This window comes from Pantherophis guttatus, chromosome 1 (genome assembly GCF_059756535.1).
Source record: "Pantherophis guttatus breed Tessera chromosome 1, ASM5975653v1, whole genome shotgun sequence".
Lineage (NCBI taxonomy): Eukaryota > Metazoa > Chordata > Lepidosauria > Squamata > Colubridae > Pantherophis > Pantherophis guttatus.
Window position 1 is genome coordinate 106,868,069 of NC_142063.1, and position 17,676 is coordinate 106,885,744.

A 17,676-nucleotide genomic window follows, 5' to 3' on the forward strand; every position below is an offset into this window, starting at 1 on the left:
TCTTGAATCTGGAATTTCTGTAAATCTTTATGTTCAATCAGTATAGTTGGCAAATAAGATGAAAAGGATGTCTGCCATCACCTGAGCCAGGGGTCAGCAACCTGTGGCTCCAGAGCCACATGAGGCTCTTTGGGCCCTCTGCTGTGGCTCCCTGTCAGGTGAACCCACTATTAGCTGGCCCCGCCCTTCGCCCTCCCAGTCACTCCTCGCCTGACCTGAGAAGGTAAGGGCAACGGTGGGGGATGGAGAAGCGGCCAGGGCAGAGACATAGAGATACAGAAAAAGGGGGAGAGAGGGGGGGAGAGAGGGAGGGAGGGAAGAGAGAGATATGTCAAAAGGATTGTGTGGTTCCTTGTGTTTTTTAACAACTGGTTCTCTGCTCTAATGAGCGGCTGGGTAGGCATGGCGGGGGGGGGGGGGGTCATATGACTGGTGGAAGTGAGTGACATTGAGATGGCCACGCCCACCCTGGTTTTGTGGCTCCCAGTGTTTTCTTTTCTGTGGGAAACGAGTCCAAATGGCTCTTTGAGTATTTAAGGTTGCAGACCCCTGACCTAAGCAAATAAGAAAGTTTCTCTCTCTCCCTTCTAGTACGATTTTAGGGGCCAAATTAGGAATATTTTAGGAACTATTTATATCTTCAGGGTGGTATCTTGATATGGAGCGCTCCATTCTACTTATATGCAGGACTCGTGGGATGTTATATATTAAGAAGTGAGCATAAAGTAAGCAACATAACGAAAGAAATGTAATTAACCACATTAAAGTCATGGTAGATTCCAATATCTGTTTCTTTTACACTGCTGATGATAATCCCAAAGAATACAAGTTTCCAGGGCCACTGACTAGTACAACTGGCAATAATTCACTTCAGTGGATTCAAGCTGATTTTGGGAGATAGGGGAGACCTATATTCATATAGATAAGAAGCAAACACATACACATATCTTTGTGTGTTTTGTTCCTTAGGAGGATTGTTTTGCTTTTGTTGAGATTATTAAAAAGGACAAAAGAAAAGACAAAACCTAAAAGGCATCACATATTTGTATATTTCCCCCTTTTTTCTTGTGTAATATTTAAAGAAAAAAAGGAACTGGTTTCATGGTTTGCATCAAAAATCCCAAAGCTCAGACTTCAATGTTTTTTAAATACTGTCTCATTGCTTCATTCAGGCATGCATTGTTCTTTCTAAAGTGTAGAGCTATGTATCTGTGAAAATTCTCAGTTTTCTGGAAAATGAGTCACGACAACTGGACTTTTCTTTTTTGATCTAAAAGGTTTAGCTGTAGCTTCTTCAGATTTTTCTTAAAAGTAAGACTTTAGCTAATGATTTCTATTATCAACGTAGTGCTCTTCATTACATCTTCTATGGAAAAGGGTCAGTTTGGTGTAGCGATTAAGGTACAAGGTTAGAAACTGGGAGATCTCTAACTCTAGTCTTGCCTTAGGGCATGAAGCCTGCTGGGTGACCTTAGTTTAGTCACTCTCTTCTCAGCCAGAGGAAGCAGGCAGTAGTAAACCACTTCTAAACTCTTGCCAACAAAAATGCCAATACTTGTCCAGGCAGTCACTAAGAGTCAATACACACACAGAACTCTCAACAAAAAACTTCCATCCCATCTTGAGCTATCTGACATGCAAACAAAAAAATTCTTTCATCGTTGATATCATACAAAATTAGAGAAGTTTGTTCAATAGCTATAGTCAGCTGGAAAGTATTCACATAATTCATCTCCTTTTAACTTGCACATTCTAAGTCATAGACATTATATGTGTATATATTTCTGAACTAAGATAACAAATAACATGTTCCATTAATAAGGTTAATAATACCAAAGATGAAATATGACAGTGTCCTCTAAATTATTGAGGTGCTGGCTGCACCAATCTCATTAAGCCACTGTTTGCTTAAACATGTTTTTCCTGAATAAATCAGTAGCATTCATATGATAGGCAAACCCATTAACCATCATGTCATCAGCTTTTCTTTTTTTTAAATCTCAGTTCAGTGTAATTTCTTGCTAAGGTAATTGAAAGCTCAACTGCTGATCTGCCTTGATCAAGGAAATTCTTTGTTCTTTGAATTATTTTTATGAACATGTAATTAAAGTCTGTGTAGCTTGCTATATAGGAGGAAGGAGCACTAGTCTACAGATTCAGTAAAGAGCCAAGGATATCTGAGACTCACAAATGTTCTTGTGTAACCCAGGCTGCCTTGAAACAGCTTGTTCATCACAAACAGCTTGTTCAGCCTTCTTTTCTAAGAAGGGCTATGTCACATTCAGTTGATCATACTGTCTGCAAAAAGAGACAACCCACTATCTTTCTAGGCAGTGTTTCTGGAGAATGTCTTCTTATCTCAGCCAATATGCTGCACCATCCTCAGTTCCCTATATTTTACAAAAAGCAGAAAACAATACTAGGTTGCATAACTGCTGTGCTGTTAAAATTTATTTTTTAAAAAAAAAAACCTGATGACTGTTATGATCCAATTTAGGCAGTTTTATCCATAAAACAACACAATCAAAATAAAAATTCACCTCCATGCCCTGGTAACTAAAAGGAAGATAATAAAAACTTAAAAAAAAAAAAAAAAACCTTGGTTCTATATAGCCAGACGCTTACAGGTAGTCCTCGACTTACGACCACAATTGAGCCCAAAATTTCTGTTGCTAAGTGAAACATTTGTTACGTGAGTTCTGCTCCATTTTACAACATTTCTTGCCACAGTTGTTAAGTGAATCTCTGCAGTTAGTAACAAGGCTGTTAAGTGAATCTGGTTTCCCCACTGATGTTGCTCGTCAGAAGATTGCAAAAAGTGATCATATGACTCTGGGACACTGCAACTGTCATAAATATGAGTCAGTTGCCAAGCATCTGAAATTTGATCATGTGACTATGGGGATAGTGCTGCAATGGTCGTAAGATGCTTTTTTCAGTGCTGTTGTAGCTTTGAACAGTCACTAAATGAACTGTTGTAAGTCAAGGACTATCAGTATTTTTTTTTTTACCTTAGCCATTTAGTTATGACAAATTGATTTTGTAGGAATTAGCAGTTAAAGAGGGAGTTAATATTTTTCTTCCTTACTGGTAAGATTTTAAAATGTGTCTTAGTTTCAGAAAAGGAAACACATGAGTTGGTTAAACAAAAACCAAACGAGGATCTCAGCAGAAATGAAGCAATAATTTTCTACTTTACAAAACAAATTATAAAATAAATCTGCTGTATTTAATGAAGATACCAGAGCATTTTAAGCTACTGAACCATTCCAATCAAGCTCATTAACAAGTAAAAGAGAAATTACAGTTTCCACCAAAATAGATATTTGGAAGTTCAGGGCGGTTGCAGGATGTGTGCGAGTAGAGGGAGGCAGGGAGCAGAGCAACTTGTGACTTTCTCTGCTAGCTTCCTCATTGATTTTGGTTGAGGGAAGCAAGCAGAGAAAGTCTTAAAAGGTAACCATGTGATCATGGGATGCTTCAATGGCCAGAAATTCAAGGACCAGTTGTAATTACCCCTCAGCACCATTACAACTTCGAAGGATTGGTGAAGAGATATTAGTAACTGAGGACTATTGTACACACAGACCATGTCCGCATGTCCTACTACTAAGCCAAGTATGACAGTGAGCATGGGGTAGGATGTTGTAGCATGCTAGATAATATCCATTTGTTAAACATCAGATGACATATCAAATTAGAGCCAGCTCTTCTTCATCTTGCATTTTGTTTTGTATCCCAGTTACTTTTGTGATGATGGTTGCTTAACATGTCCTGTTTTTTATTTTATTTAGTCTTAAAAGATGGGGGTGGGGGGGGGACTATCTTGCCTCATTCATAGTGAGAATTATGGAAAGCCAAGTATTCTGCCAGGCCCATGTAGAATATGAAACGGGGTCCTTAAGTTGTTAATGCCATATTATTCATATAAAAGGATTCTCCTTTTCCACAATAAAATCTGCAAAACAATGCATTACTTTCTTACCTTTAAATTTGGATCGAATATTTGCCAGTTCTTTGTTTATTCTTTTAATCTCAGCTTCTTTGCTTTTACCTGAAAACATGGGGGAAAAAAAACCCTCTCAGTTCAGAGTACAAGTTGGTAACAGAATGAACAGTCTTTAACAGCACAATAATTTGGAGGATTTAAATCAGCATTTTTCAAACTTGCAACTTTAAGTAAATAATACCCCAAAATCAAGAAACTGCCAAAAAGTCAACACTAAACAGCCCAGCCAAAGAATCTCTAAGACCATCCCAGCCAACACTGACAGGGCAAGCCATTAGAATATAAACTGACAGCAAACTGCACTCCTTAGTAGCACTGATGATGTTACCTACTTTTGGTAATGGAACGTCTGCAAGAAAACAAGCGAGCTCAGAGAAGCACCAAGGATCCCCCTTGGCAACTTTAAGATGTACGGACTTTAATTCCCAGAATTCCCTAGCCATAATGCAGGCTAGGGAATTCAGGGAATTAAAGTCCACACATCTTAATGTTCCCAAGTTTGAAAAACACTGGTTTAAATCCTTTAAATTTCTTTCTCTCATCCTTTTGTAATAGATTGGTTGCAAATCTCTTGATGTTCCTGCTGTGCTACCTTCTCTGGCCTTTCTTCACAAAACAGTCCGGTCTTGAATCTAGGAGCTGCCAATAGTAGCTCTTGATTAAAATTTGGAAACCAATGAAACAGAAGGTGGTGAAGGAAAAAAATTCCAAGAGACAGGGAATGATGCATAACGTTTCATCAGGATCTTTTATAAATCAGACAGTGACAGCCTGCAACAAAATATAAAACTGATGGGAGTCAATGCATTTATGATGGATAATAAGTGTGATTGGTAAACTTCCCACTAGCCAGATGACATTTACAGAAATTAATTCCAGCTTCTTGCTGGATGTAACACAAGTTATGTTGACCGATGTTAAAAAAAAAAAACCTTTGGTCAATAGTACTTTAAGGTACAAACACAAAAATCACATCATCTTCCTTTCCATAGGGAATTGATAAAGCCATATCAAATACAATTATTTCACTTCACTGAACAACTGTAAGTACCCATGCTTGAATAACATTGTAGATATACAATTGGGAAGTGGGGGGAGGGGGAGGGAGGGAGGGAGGGAGGGAGGGAGAGAGAGAGAGAGAGAGAGAAAGAGAGAGATGAATGTGTGTGTTCCCTTAGGTGATTTTTTTTTTAATTGAAGGATGTTCTCAGTACTGTAAATGTTGACTATGTTATAATCTGGTTCCAAACACATTTCAAAGTGCTGTTGGTTACCTAATGTCTTAGCACTATGCCACTCTCTTGAATATATAGAAATTCACTTCCTGAAGACATCCATTCAATACAATTTGGCGCGCATGTGTGTGTGTGTATTTGTGTGTGTTCCTTCAAGTTAATCTTGGCTCCTGGCAACTGCTTAGACTAGGCCTGAAGTTTTCTTTGCAAGGTTCTTCAGAAATGATTTGCCATTGCCTGCTTCCTTGGGATGAAAGAAACTGACTGGCCCAGGGTCACCCATTTGGCTTTTTGACTAAAGCGGGACTAGAGTCTTCTGGATTCTAGCCCGATGCCTTAGCCACTGCACCAAATAGGATCTCTTAAGTCATCATTATTGCTCTTTTATTTTATGCCTCTAAAGTTTTTTTTAATGCATTTTTCTCTCAACATTTTCTTTTGTATTTATAAATTACCTAGACATTCTGCTGGAAGGCAATTACACCAAAAATAATTGATACATTTTCCTCAACAGATTTAGTCATTTTGCCCAGATTTCTTTACGTTACCAGGAAAAGGGAATCAACACACTGAACTTCTATCAAAAACAGTTCTTTTCCACTCCAGGCTGAACACTGACCTTCAAACCTTGAATAGTTCTGATTAACAGAAGGCTTATGAACTTCCTTTGAAAGGTCATTTAAACAGATAGGAATGTTCAGTGACGCTCTTTCTACAATGTTACACGAACTAGTGAAACTAAGTTTATTGTGAAAAAGACAACAATGCCTCTCATTTTCATACAGTGTGTGAACAAAAAAGAAAAGAAAGAATCCCTTGCATTCCTTAGCATATTTCTTGCCTATAAAGCACCCAAATATGAAAGTAAGGCTGGAATCTCTATCCGTACATTTACAAACTGGGAACTCCAGCGTACAAAATCAGAACAACTTCCAATTTCTCTGAACCCTTGGCAAGAAACAGTTTGTCTTTCCTACCTGTATACCTAGTAAGGTACACACTGAAATGGCATGAAGAACTGTATGTGCCTGGTCACCAATTTTAAAAACTCTAAGGCAAATTTTAAAGTCATATTTTTAGCAGCCTGGTTGAAGACTTTAAAAGGTAGTTTAAAATGTGAATGCCATAACTGTGTAGCAAAGCAGGTCATCTTATTATTATTACTTGCCAGAAGTCTAAGACTATGTCATTCAATGTTGCAATAGACATGATCCAGGCTTATTAAAAATGCTCAATGTACAGTTGCATAAAATAAGAACTTACATCATATTTATGACTATGTTTGAGAGATATGATCAGTGTGTAAAAAAAACCCCTCTTGCCATGAATTCAATTCCATTTTAATTTTTAACTCATTAATATGATGTTGGGTTCTTAGTCTTCTTCAAGATTGCTTTTCTAATGTACCCGAATTTGCAAGCTAAATGTTGGAGATGTGAATGTGATGATGCAACTTATTATCATATATGGTGGACTTGTAAGATAATCAAGGCATTTTGGATAAAAATTTGGTGGGTGATACAGAACATTTTGAAAAAAAGATTGAAATTTACTCCTCAATTGTTTTTATTGGGTATAACGACGGATTGTACAGTATTAGAGACTAAATTGATCTTGAATTTAATATCAGCAGCTAGACTGTTGGTAGCGCAATACTGGAAGAAGGACTCTTTGCCTACTATTGAAGAATGGACATTGAAAGTAGCGAACTTAGCGGAAATGGCGAAGATTTCAGCATATCTGAAGGACTATACACAAGAAAGATACATATCAGAATGGAGAAGATGGATTGATTATATTCAAAATAAGTATCAGACAAGAAAATATCAAATAGCTTATGAATGAATGTTAAACTTTATTTTAGAAGTATCATGTTATCCATAGTGGAGTTAAGGTTTCAGCGGGGGAATAGGTAGTTTAAGAATAGTTAGTCTAATTTAGCTTATGATTGTTAATTGAAATACCCTGTATTTTGCTCTGGGAAGTCTGGGGGGAGGGTGGGAAAAGGGTGGGGGGAATATGGAGGGGGGGATTTTCTTTGTAAAACTTTTCAATAAAAAAAAGATTGCTTTTCTTCTTACCAACGTTCAATACTACACAAGGTAACAGGAAACAAAATGTCTGCAAGAAAAAAGCAAGCTCAGAGAACACAAAGAACACCACAATTCAATTCTGAGCTACATTCTCGCAAATTGCCTCTATACATATAGCATCATAATTTAATCACTGCAAATCACCTAACACAGACATGGCTGGTTACAGCTGTTAATTACACCAGCTTGCTTAAAACCATTTTTTAAGTTTACAAATGCATAATGTCTGCTATTCAGTTTTAATTTATTAGTTCTAGAAGCTACAGGCCTTAGAAGTCAGAAAAACAACCCATTCCCTTGTGCCTTGGTGCTTTATTTTGCATGATTTGCTCTCAGCAACAGAGAACAAATTTTGCTGATGGGCTCCCTATAGATTGAGAATCAGAGGAAGTTCTATGATGCAGTAAAGATGACCAATCCTCTGTTAACAGCAAACTATCAAGTGTAAAAAAATCCATGACTGCTTATTTCAGCTGAAATTTCAATTTTCAAGCTGACATGAAATAGGCTTCTGCAGGAAAGCTACAAAGTTCATATCAATGGTCTGCCTGTCTCATTTTCCAGTACAGGGAGAGAAAACAATATTTAAATACAGTGCATTTCTAGGCAAAAAAAAGAAAAAAACCCCACAACCTCAACTGTATCCAGTTGAACTTCAGATTAAGCAACAGTAATGGAGGTTCAGAAGTTCAGTGTATCGGTTTAATCTGGTTCTACAAAGAAGCTTTTTCTACCCTCATTTGTAATGTTCTATCATTGTAAAGAATTGCAACTAAATATTTTAATTGGTGTAGATCAACTTAGGCACAAAAAGCAAGAGCTGACAGCAAAGCAGAACAAGGTCTTTAGCACCATTCAACTCAAAATCTGAATTGCAGCAAAATGACTGAATCTAGGAAAAGTCTAAAATGAGAGGACTTTATAGCCACTTCAGCAGATGTGGCAAGTCAACCCACTAGAAGAGAAAAGCAATGGATTGCTTCCAAGAAGCAATGTTTGCCTTTGCTATCTGTCCTCTCCATCAGGTCAAGGATAAGCCCTAATCAACTAAGATCAAAGAAAGGCTACAATGTAGGTTCAGTTAGAATCAGTTTCATGTTGTGCAATATTTTTGTTCAAATGAATTTCAAATCAAAAGCAGGGCTTTGTAATTCCCATCCCCACCAAACTTTATTAACCATTACTGGATAATAACAGATTTTTACAAATTACATTGGTCATGTGTATTTCATGTTAGCAAAATAATACTTGTTTACTATGCTTTTGAACCCTTTCCTTAAATGGTATGAATCTTTTTTATTTGTTTTATTTCATCTCTATTTCAATCATATCTCCTTTAAGGAACCCATTGTGGTGTACTGTATATGCATGACCTACGCATTTGAGAGAAAATTTATCCTTTATAAGGAATGACTTTTGTATTGTTTACAGTTCTTTAATTTGAATGTGACATTTCTCCCAAATGTGTGAGAGAGAGCTAGCTCACCAACATCATACTTAAGAGAGTCTATGGGACAACACATGTCATTTCATTGTAAATAGATATTTTTTCCAGCATATAAAACATATCAATTATGTTTTAACAGACCAGAGAAGTATTGGCTGATTCATTAAAACAATCAGCACTTTGGGTAGCTCCTTCTGTAACTAACACTCAACCAATACCTCAAGAGAAAATTCACTAAATCCTCAGTACAACTTCCAAAAAGTAAAGCTAACTATAAACTATTTTCTTCCAGTACAAATTATATTTTCTTCAGATGATAGTAGCTTTAACAGATAAGACAGTCTCTTACTCTTCATTATATGGGCCACAAACTAACAGTGTTAAAATATTCTACTTTCTTCCAGGACTAACCTAAACATAAGCCTTAGAACTACAGTGAGCAAAGTATGACCCATCAAGAGCCATTGTATACTTTGCTTTATAAGGGTAACTCAAGTGTTACTTTTACTGATGATTTTGTAGTTTTTCTTGAATATCTACTCTAGTGCAGCAGAAATTGCTGAAAACAAAACTACAACCACACATTGCGTTTCAACAACTGTTAAGAAAAAAGGCAGCACAAAATAAAATTCACTGTTTCTATCTGATTAGCTATCTCAGTGCTTCCAAAGCTAATCAACAGAATCTTTTCAGAACATCTCCTGTTAATTACAAGATATATACCTAGAAAAAAGAATATGGAATGAAGTTCTTCCAAATTCATAATTCTACTGAAATAGTTCCCCTATCAACACATTCTGGGAACTTTAAATAGAAGCAAATACAGCAAAAATGGAGATACAAATAATCTGAATGTAGTTAATTCTTTGGAAGAAAATAGCATTCAGTTGACAGCATTCATTTAGAATCCTGGCTATTGTTTATTGCAGCAACAGTCTTAATGTAAAGACAAGGAAGCTTCCTAAAGTTTGGACAGCCAGTTTATGTAATTTCTATGAATATTTACAGGCCAAAGGCAGAAAAACAATGACATAATAATTATTTCCCTAGGGTTTTGTACCAGTCAAAGTAGGAAATACTAGTGCTTAGAAGCCCATAAGTCAAATTTATTTAACTTTGATCCTAGACTAGCATAAGATAACATTCAAAACCAGGAGAATGAATTGTTCCAAACAAGATAATCTATGTGTACTATGAGCAAGATAATTAAAACATTGAATTCTAAAATCTAAATAGGAGAAAAATCTACAAAAATTATCAAGTAAATTATGATTAAGATATGAATGTTCAAATTATATGTAGTAAATTAAGATTAAAATATAGAAAAATAACTATAAAAGGAGTACTATAAATTATTTTAAGCTATCTATAAAAGGAATATATAAGTGAAAATAATAAAACATTATTCTATGACTAAAGTAAGAATTCAATTAAGTGACCAGATGAGAAGATAATAGAAACAGAACTGTGTGATTATGTAAATAAGGCTTTTGTCAAATCTCTTACAGGTGATCAATATTAAATGAATTCTACAAGCTGCTCTTCAAAGCTTTGCCTTGTTGTATGGTAAAATGGATCAGAAACTGAAATAACAAAGAGGAAAACTGCTCAGGATAACCAGAAGCCTTGAAAATGTTCAGAAGTAGTATTTCAGTAATATTCAGAAGAATAAATATTTAGATGTTTTATCAAATGAACAATGCAGGGCATGTTCAACAGTCTCAGTGTGCCTCAACCTATAAGGAATATAGGTACTCCTTTGAAGGAATACCCCTATATCCGTGATGGCGAACCTGTGGCACACGTGCCACAGGTGGCACGCGGAGCCATATTGGTGGGCACGCGAGTGTTGTCCTAGCTCAGCTCCAGCACGCATGTGCACGCTGGCCAGCTGATTTTCAGGCCTTCTGGGCCCACCGGAAGTCGGCAAATGGGCTGTTTCTGGCCTCTGGAGGGCCTCTGGGGGTGTGTGGGGAAGGCTGTTTTCGTCCTCCCCAGGCTCCTAGAAAGCCTCTGGAGCCTGGGAGGGCGAAAAACGGGCTTACTGGGCCCACTGGGACATCACATGCCAAAAGTGGGGGGACCATGGGGGGAATCATGCGTGCTTGCACAGGGGGGGCAGGGTGCATAGAATTATGGGTGTGGGCATGCACATGCACGACCAACCCACACTCCCCCCGCTTTTGGCACGCGATGGGAAAAATGTTAGCCCATCACTGCCCTATATCTTCCATCAAGGACATCAATGAAAGAACATTACACTGTGTCAAAATGAAGGCCTCCCTAAGCTTTGGTACATCTAGCTGTCTAAGATAAGCTATATGTATCTTTGACTATCAATAAAAAAAGAGACTGGGAGCCTTACTTAAGTCAGTATGTTCTCTGCACCCTTTATTTGCTACTTTAGCCTGCTTTTAACTCACCAAAACCAGCTGGGAAGGAGAGAACTAAAATAATCCTAATTTTTGCTGAGAATGATCACCTCTATGAGCACTGGAATTAAATTCATTAAAAAATTGATTCATTAAAAGAATCAAACTAGTTAAGGGGAAAGGTTTTTTTTTTTTTTTACCAGAACTAAAGCAGAAATCAATTCTAGCATTTAGTTGTCTCTAAATATGGGGGGTGGGGGAGTGAAACAGAACTGGGGACCTGGCATGTTCCTCTTAAAACTTTACACAAGATAACCTTGGGAAGGTTGTCTTCAAAATTTGGAAAATTGTCCAGTTGAGTATCATGTTGCCACTGGTATATTTGCTTTGACAGTCTGAAGGTTGCTGGCTTACAACCAACCCCTTTTGACTGTAAAAAATAAAAATAAAGGATTGCCTCTGAGAATTTTGAACAAAACAAAAGCCATGTGGTTTCCCACATCCAAAGCTATGAGAAACCATTTCCAAACCAAAAAAGGAGACCAATTGGAAGCCCATTTTTGTGCCAGGAATGAATGAATGAATGATCCTCTTTGCAGGACTCCTATGATTCTTCTCAGACTTGCAAAGAAGTTGAATAGGAAGACTGCATTATCTGCATATAATATAATGGTATAAATTTCTTCATCAGCTTGGGAGAATGAAAAGTCAAGTTTAATTAACTAAGCAACCATTTATGCAGAAGTTCACAAAAGTAGAACTATTATTAGAGACAAAAATGTAAAATCGCAGCTGCCAGTTTTTCAGCTGGTGTTGGCCTTCATATGCATCAAGTTCTTCCTTAGAAAATAGGATGTTGTAATGTTGCAGCACAGTCTATGTACAGATCCAAGTAGTATGGCCTTTTGTAATTGACAGATGGAAATTCTTTCAATGTGCCAATTTTCCAAGTGCTGTCCCAGATATTTTGGTATCATTATTGCGTTATATCGTGCTTTTAAGTCATTTTGATTCTTGGAGAGGTTTTCATGTCCACTGCCTGCTTCCTAGGGCCGAGACAGAGTAATTTATGCCTAAAGTGGGATTAGAACTCATGGTCTCCTGATTTCTTAGCCTGTTGCTTTATCCACTACACCAACTGGCCTAAACTAATACACAGCCTTATTTGTTTTGGGGAGAACACTGTATGGCCTTGGGGAATATAATGCCCATATAATATATAATGCCCATAATGTAACTTTCCACTGTGGGTGTAAACAAGAAGGCCCAAACAACACTGACCATGCAATCCTGTAACCTCATTACATCAGGAAGGCAACAATGTGTGTGTGTGTTGGGGGGAGGGAAGGTTGCTATCAAGAGGTTAATTGTCTCAGCCATGGATCTAACCTTTCTGACAACTGCCACAATGATTCTGCTATGTCTAGTACAAGATTCCAAAGTTCATCCCCTACACAGAAGGCCTTTACAGAACACAAACAAGCATTATTTGAAACTAATTCATTTAAACATAGGTGTATTTACCAGAAAGGCAAGGAAGCAAAAGATTTTCGGGGCTTTTGGGGTTTCTGAGTTGGTTTATTTTTGGACCTCAGCTGTTGATAAATTACTATTTGTTGTAGCTCTCCAGGCAGTAGTAGTACTGTGCCATATTCTTGCCAAATAGTATAGATTATGCACTGCAATTATTATTATTTTTTAAATTACACAGGTCCAAGCATCTCCCTTTTGATAAAAATGTAAGGTGCATCCCCAAACAATGATTCATTTAAAATAAAGACTATTTCCCAAATATTTCAAGAAATCCAATTGTAAATGAGATACAGCTGACTATCGTTATATAACAAGCTGGGCAAAGCAGTTTTAAAAGGTTTTAACAGACTTAAAAATGTTTTACATTATTTTGTACTGGAATATTAGTTATCTCATATGTTCTATATATTGAGAATATAACCATAGTGTTTAATGACAGTAAAGTCACTTGTCAATAGCTCTTTTGCAGAGAGAGGAGGGAGAGGGAGAGGGAGAGAGAGAGATTTCAGTATACCAAATAACCACAAACCAAATTAACAGCTAGACCAATCTTCATTCAAAGGCAGCCAACTAAGTGTAACTTGTCAACAGAATGATATATTTAGGATAGCATTTAACCAGTCAGGCTTCTAGAATAAAAAGATTCCACTTCCGAGGTACTTCCTATTTTTCTTGCAGAACAGGGGTATATGTTAAAGGAGAAGCTGCTGCTCTTGGAAGCATATCAAGCAAATGATTACTCAACCATTTTACTAAAAGTCAGTTCTATGATGACTTTCCCTTCACACTTAGGACCCTCCAAGTATATGGAAATATATTTTTGCATACATTGTCTCAAGATTACACATTGGAAGGTATCAAATCACAGAAGGCTTTTCCAAAGCATCTAGAGCTGTATTCTCAATTTACTCATTATTAGAAGTACCAAAGAGCATGTGTCCTGGCACAACTATAAATACAGCCATTAGTATTCCTTAAACAATTCTTAAAATGAATATTGGCTGGTTCATTGAGGTCTTTTTGGCCAACTTGTCCAGTTTTGATTTCCAAAGGTCTCCTGAAGGATAGTCCTGCTGCCAAAAGAAGATCAGGAATATTCTTTCAGCTACTCTGCACAGAATTCTTAAACCTTAGTCTGTGGGCTGATTTAGTTATAGAAGCCATACCACTGTACCAGCAGACATCTAAATATATACAATTACACAGGTGCAGTTCCTATTATTGTTGCTCTTGAATGACTGTTGTTTAGAAAACAAATATGCTGGGAAATGGATAAAAACAGCTACTTTTGTCTGCTGTGGGGGGACACAGACAAACAGCTAGACCATTCTTCTAAACCGGAGGCAATGCAGGAGAAGATTTTCAACATATTATTTTTGTCAAGAGTGATTTATGCTGGTGGACTTACATATATATGTTTTCCCCAAAAAGGATGAGAAATTGGACTACGGAAGCTCTTGTCCTACTTATTTTTGCTGCAGCTTGCTTCCTTTACAGCCCTAGGTACTCCTCAAACAGTGAAGTAAATGCTTGGCTGTTTTATTTCACTGCATTTCTACAACCAGGGAAGAGGAATTTATGGAATTTTCTGTCTGGGGGCTAACCAACAAACCTTGATTTGAGATGGGGCCTCCTTCACCGCCTTGCCTCGGGCAGTGAAGAGTTTTGAGGCCCGGCTGTCAGCCTTCCCAGCCAAGACCCTCTCCTCATTTTTCTTTCCTGAGGCTACACATACTGCAATCTTTTCCTTTATGTGCCAAGCTTCCGTTTTCCCCGCATCCAAAAAGATAGAGCTAATCTCCGTCTCACTAAATGCTCTATTTGAGGACTTAACACTAAGGCCCATTTTCCGGGTTGGCGGAAGCACATTCCGTATCTTTAAAGCCACCCCAACCAAGAAGAGGCTGCGTTGGCGCAGGCTAATAAGGACTTCTCCGGCCTCATCTACAGCACAGCTCGCGGGGCTTCGCATCAGTACAATCAGCCTTTCGCAAAGCAGTTTCAGAGACAGTGTCCCCGTCCCCCCCACCTCGGCCAACGCGAAAGAGACGCCGGCAGCCGAAGGTGGCTCGTTGCCAGCCCAAAACGCCGTCGGTGGCGAGAGCGGAGAGGAGCCTTCCCAGGAGAGCCGCGTTCTCATTACGCTTTGAAGCCACCCGAGCCCGACGTTCCCCGCGGAGGTCCCTTTCCCAAGGCAATCCGGAGCCGCCTCCGCGGAAAAGGATCGGGCGCGCAGCAGAAACAAGCAAACGAGCGGGTCCCCCGGGAAGGAAAGGAACCCCACCCGAAAAAGCCCGCCAGCCCCCGCCGAGCCCTCCTAGCCGGAGGCAAGTTTTCCTCGCCGCCCCTGCCACGCTTACAGTTCCTGATGTCCGAGATGAAGACGGCCAGGCCCCGCATCCCATCCCCCTTCGACACGGCCGGCATCTTTACGCCGAAGCAGAGACTCCCACCGCCGAGACTGCTGCCGCGATCCGCGCGAAGGACCTTTAGCCTTCCCGAAGCCGCCTTTGCCGCCCCGCCTGAGCGCAAGCGCGACGCCTTTCCGCCTTCGCCTTCCGATCTCGGAGCCGCTAGGCAGCGCCTCGGGGCGCCACCTCGTGTGCGGAGGCGGCGATGTGGCGGCGGGGATTGGGCCGAGCGAGGCTGGCTCGTAGCGACGCTCCGCGGCCCCACCGACTCCTCGTCACTAGCTACAGCTGCAGGGCCTTCAGCCCCAAGGAACAGGCTCCATTTGAGCGCCCGGGGCTACCTCCCGAGACTGCGCGCATCCTGCTGCAGGAGCAGGAACAGGTGTTGATCCTTCCTAGGCTGGGCGGAGGAAATCGAGCGCAGAACGCCGCCTCCGCCATGCCCCCAATGAGAAATAAATCCGCTTGAGCGTTAAAATGGGATTTGGTTTGCCATCTTCAATCCTCCTGGTGAGTTTAGCCGATTGGACGCAATGAAAGGTTTCTGAATAGGCATCCAAAAGTTTGCCCTATTACTGCTTTGTCGGTATAGGGTATAAAAGCCCTATTCTGCAGAGCTGTCACTCTTATAAGTCCTGTTAGATTTTTCAAACAACAACAATGCTGATCCATTATTTTAAAAAATAAAAACAAACGATGGCGTTCCATTATCTTAAAACATAAAAGCCTAAGTGTGACTTGGTTATAGCAAATGGGAGAGATGAGAAGTCAAATAGGATACAGGAACCTTGTTTACAACGTTTGAAATTCAGCTGCTTTCCAATCCGTATGTTAAATTATTTTTTCATTCAAACGTTACATTATGTATGTGGTTCACTGCAATCAACTCAAAATAGACTATACAATAAACTAATAGCAACAGTAATGTAGCATCTCATTTATCTTCCAAGCCCACATATATATGATAACTCACTTGTGCTGTAAGCTTAGAATTTACATACTGCTCTTCCAAAGGTATTTTTACAGTGTGAATCTGGGCCTGCAAGGTTGCTTAATTCTATAAAGGAGAATATTTATAGTTTAAAGTTGAAATGAGGGGTCCTTGGTGCTCTCTGAGCTTACTTGTTTTCTTGCAGATGTTTCATTACCCAAACTAGGTAATATCACCAGTACTTTGATTTTGGGTAATGAAATATCTGTAAGAAAACAACCAAGTTCAAAGAGCACCAAGGACTCCTCATTCCTTAATCCTCTCTCTCTATACAGCTGCATGTTTGGAACAATACAGCACTGTTTTCCATAAGTATCAGTATTCAAACATTCCATAAACAGCATCCCACCCTCTCCACAATGTTTGTTACACTTATTGCACTTTATTACTTTATAAGACAGCAAACATACATAATAATCCTTCCTTCTCCTATTTCCCCTAAAACAGCCCTGTGAGGTAGGTTGGGCTGAGACAGAGTGACTAGCCCAAAGTCACCCAGTTGACATTCATGCCTAAAGTGGGATTAGAACTCTAATTCTACTGTATAGTGTAATATTAATGTAGTATCAGGGGTTTCAGGTCAGTTGAATTCAAATGTGAAGGATGTGTGTTTTTGTTTTATTTTTTATAGTTTTCTTATGTAAGATGTACACTGAACATGGCATTTAATTTCATTGTACAAAGTACAATGACAATAAAATAAAATATTTTTTTAAAAAAACTTCAGTGTCCTGGTTTATAACCTGGGGCCTTAACCACTACACTAAACCGGTTCTCTAATTTGCATTCATTTTCCACTTCAGCACTAGTATGGATCATTCTTAATCCCCTTACATAGTCAAGTTTGTATTGAGTCTACCATTCAAAGATTAATATAGTCATTAAATAGGAAAAAGTTGCATATCCCTGGACTAGGACTTTTACTTATATGAGTCACCATGAGATCACAGTGGTTAGTCTTTTCACCATCCCTTTCATCATTAGACTTTCCATCAGATCACAATAGCCTGTCCTTCAGGCAGGCAGTATCCACAGAAAGTCACTCTGGCCATCTCTCTCCTTTGGGCAGGCAGTAGCAGAGTAAATCAAAAATATAGCTTATGAAAAAATCTGAAAAGACAGCAGAATCAACACATGAGTTTCCCTCTGCTTTGGACATTGGTCTCAGCACAAGCTCAGAAAGGTCAGTCTATTTTACAAGCAATCAGTAGTGGCTGGGCTTAGAAACTGAAGCCAAGCAGGATCAGACCACGGAAGCAATAGCAAACCCACTTCTTTCTCTTTCCAAGAAAAAAAATATTGCCACAAGAACGAATGGGACTGCAGATTCCCCCCTCCCCATCCCAGAAATGGAATGGAAGTTATTTGTCCTTGAGCTTTTTAAAAATAAAACTACTATACTAAAACTCAGCAAGTCGACATAGAAATCTATTAAAGCTACAGGTTTATATCCAATGGTTGAACTAGTCATAAGAAACTTCCAAAATAATTCCTAGTAGTACTCATATTTTTCTATGAGAAGGAAAAAAATGTGTGGTTAACAGCCTGAGTTTTAAAGGAAGCATCAGGGTGCTGTCCCCTCATT

The 17,676-nt window shown here is 38.9% G+C and overlaps 2 protein-coding genes across 3 annotated transcripts in view; one reads left to right on the plus strand and one right to left on the minus strand.

The window, feature by feature from the left end:
- The window catches only part of AP2A2 (adaptor related protein complex 2 subunit alpha 2), a 64,196-nt gene extending 48,499 nt beyond the window's left edge, over positions 1-15,697 (minus strand). Inside the window, exons 1-2 of one of the 2 annotated variants that reach the window (XM_034416843.3) lie at positions 15,050-15,697; positions 3,986-4,054 (exon numbers count right to left, since the gene is read on the minus strand). In XM_034416843.3, coding sequence (XP_034272734.1) covers positions 3,986-4,054; positions 15,050-15,116 — 136 coding nt within the window. In that variant the 5' untranslated portion in view covers positions 15,117-15,697. The remainder of the gene's footprint in view (positions 1-3,985; positions 4,055-15,049) is intronic. The other variant, XM_034416842.3, reaches the window with a different exon arrangement.
- Positions 15,698-17,091: 1,394 nt separating this feature from the next.
- The window catches only part of CHID1 (chitinase domain containing 1), a 117,122-nt gene continuing 116,537 nt past the window's right edge, over positions 17,092-17,676 (plus strand). The window contains exon 1 of the mRNA XM_034416840.2: positions 17,092-17,274. The gene's annotated coding sequence lies outside the window, so the exon portion shown is untranslated. The remainder of the gene's footprint in view (positions 17,275-17,676) is intronic.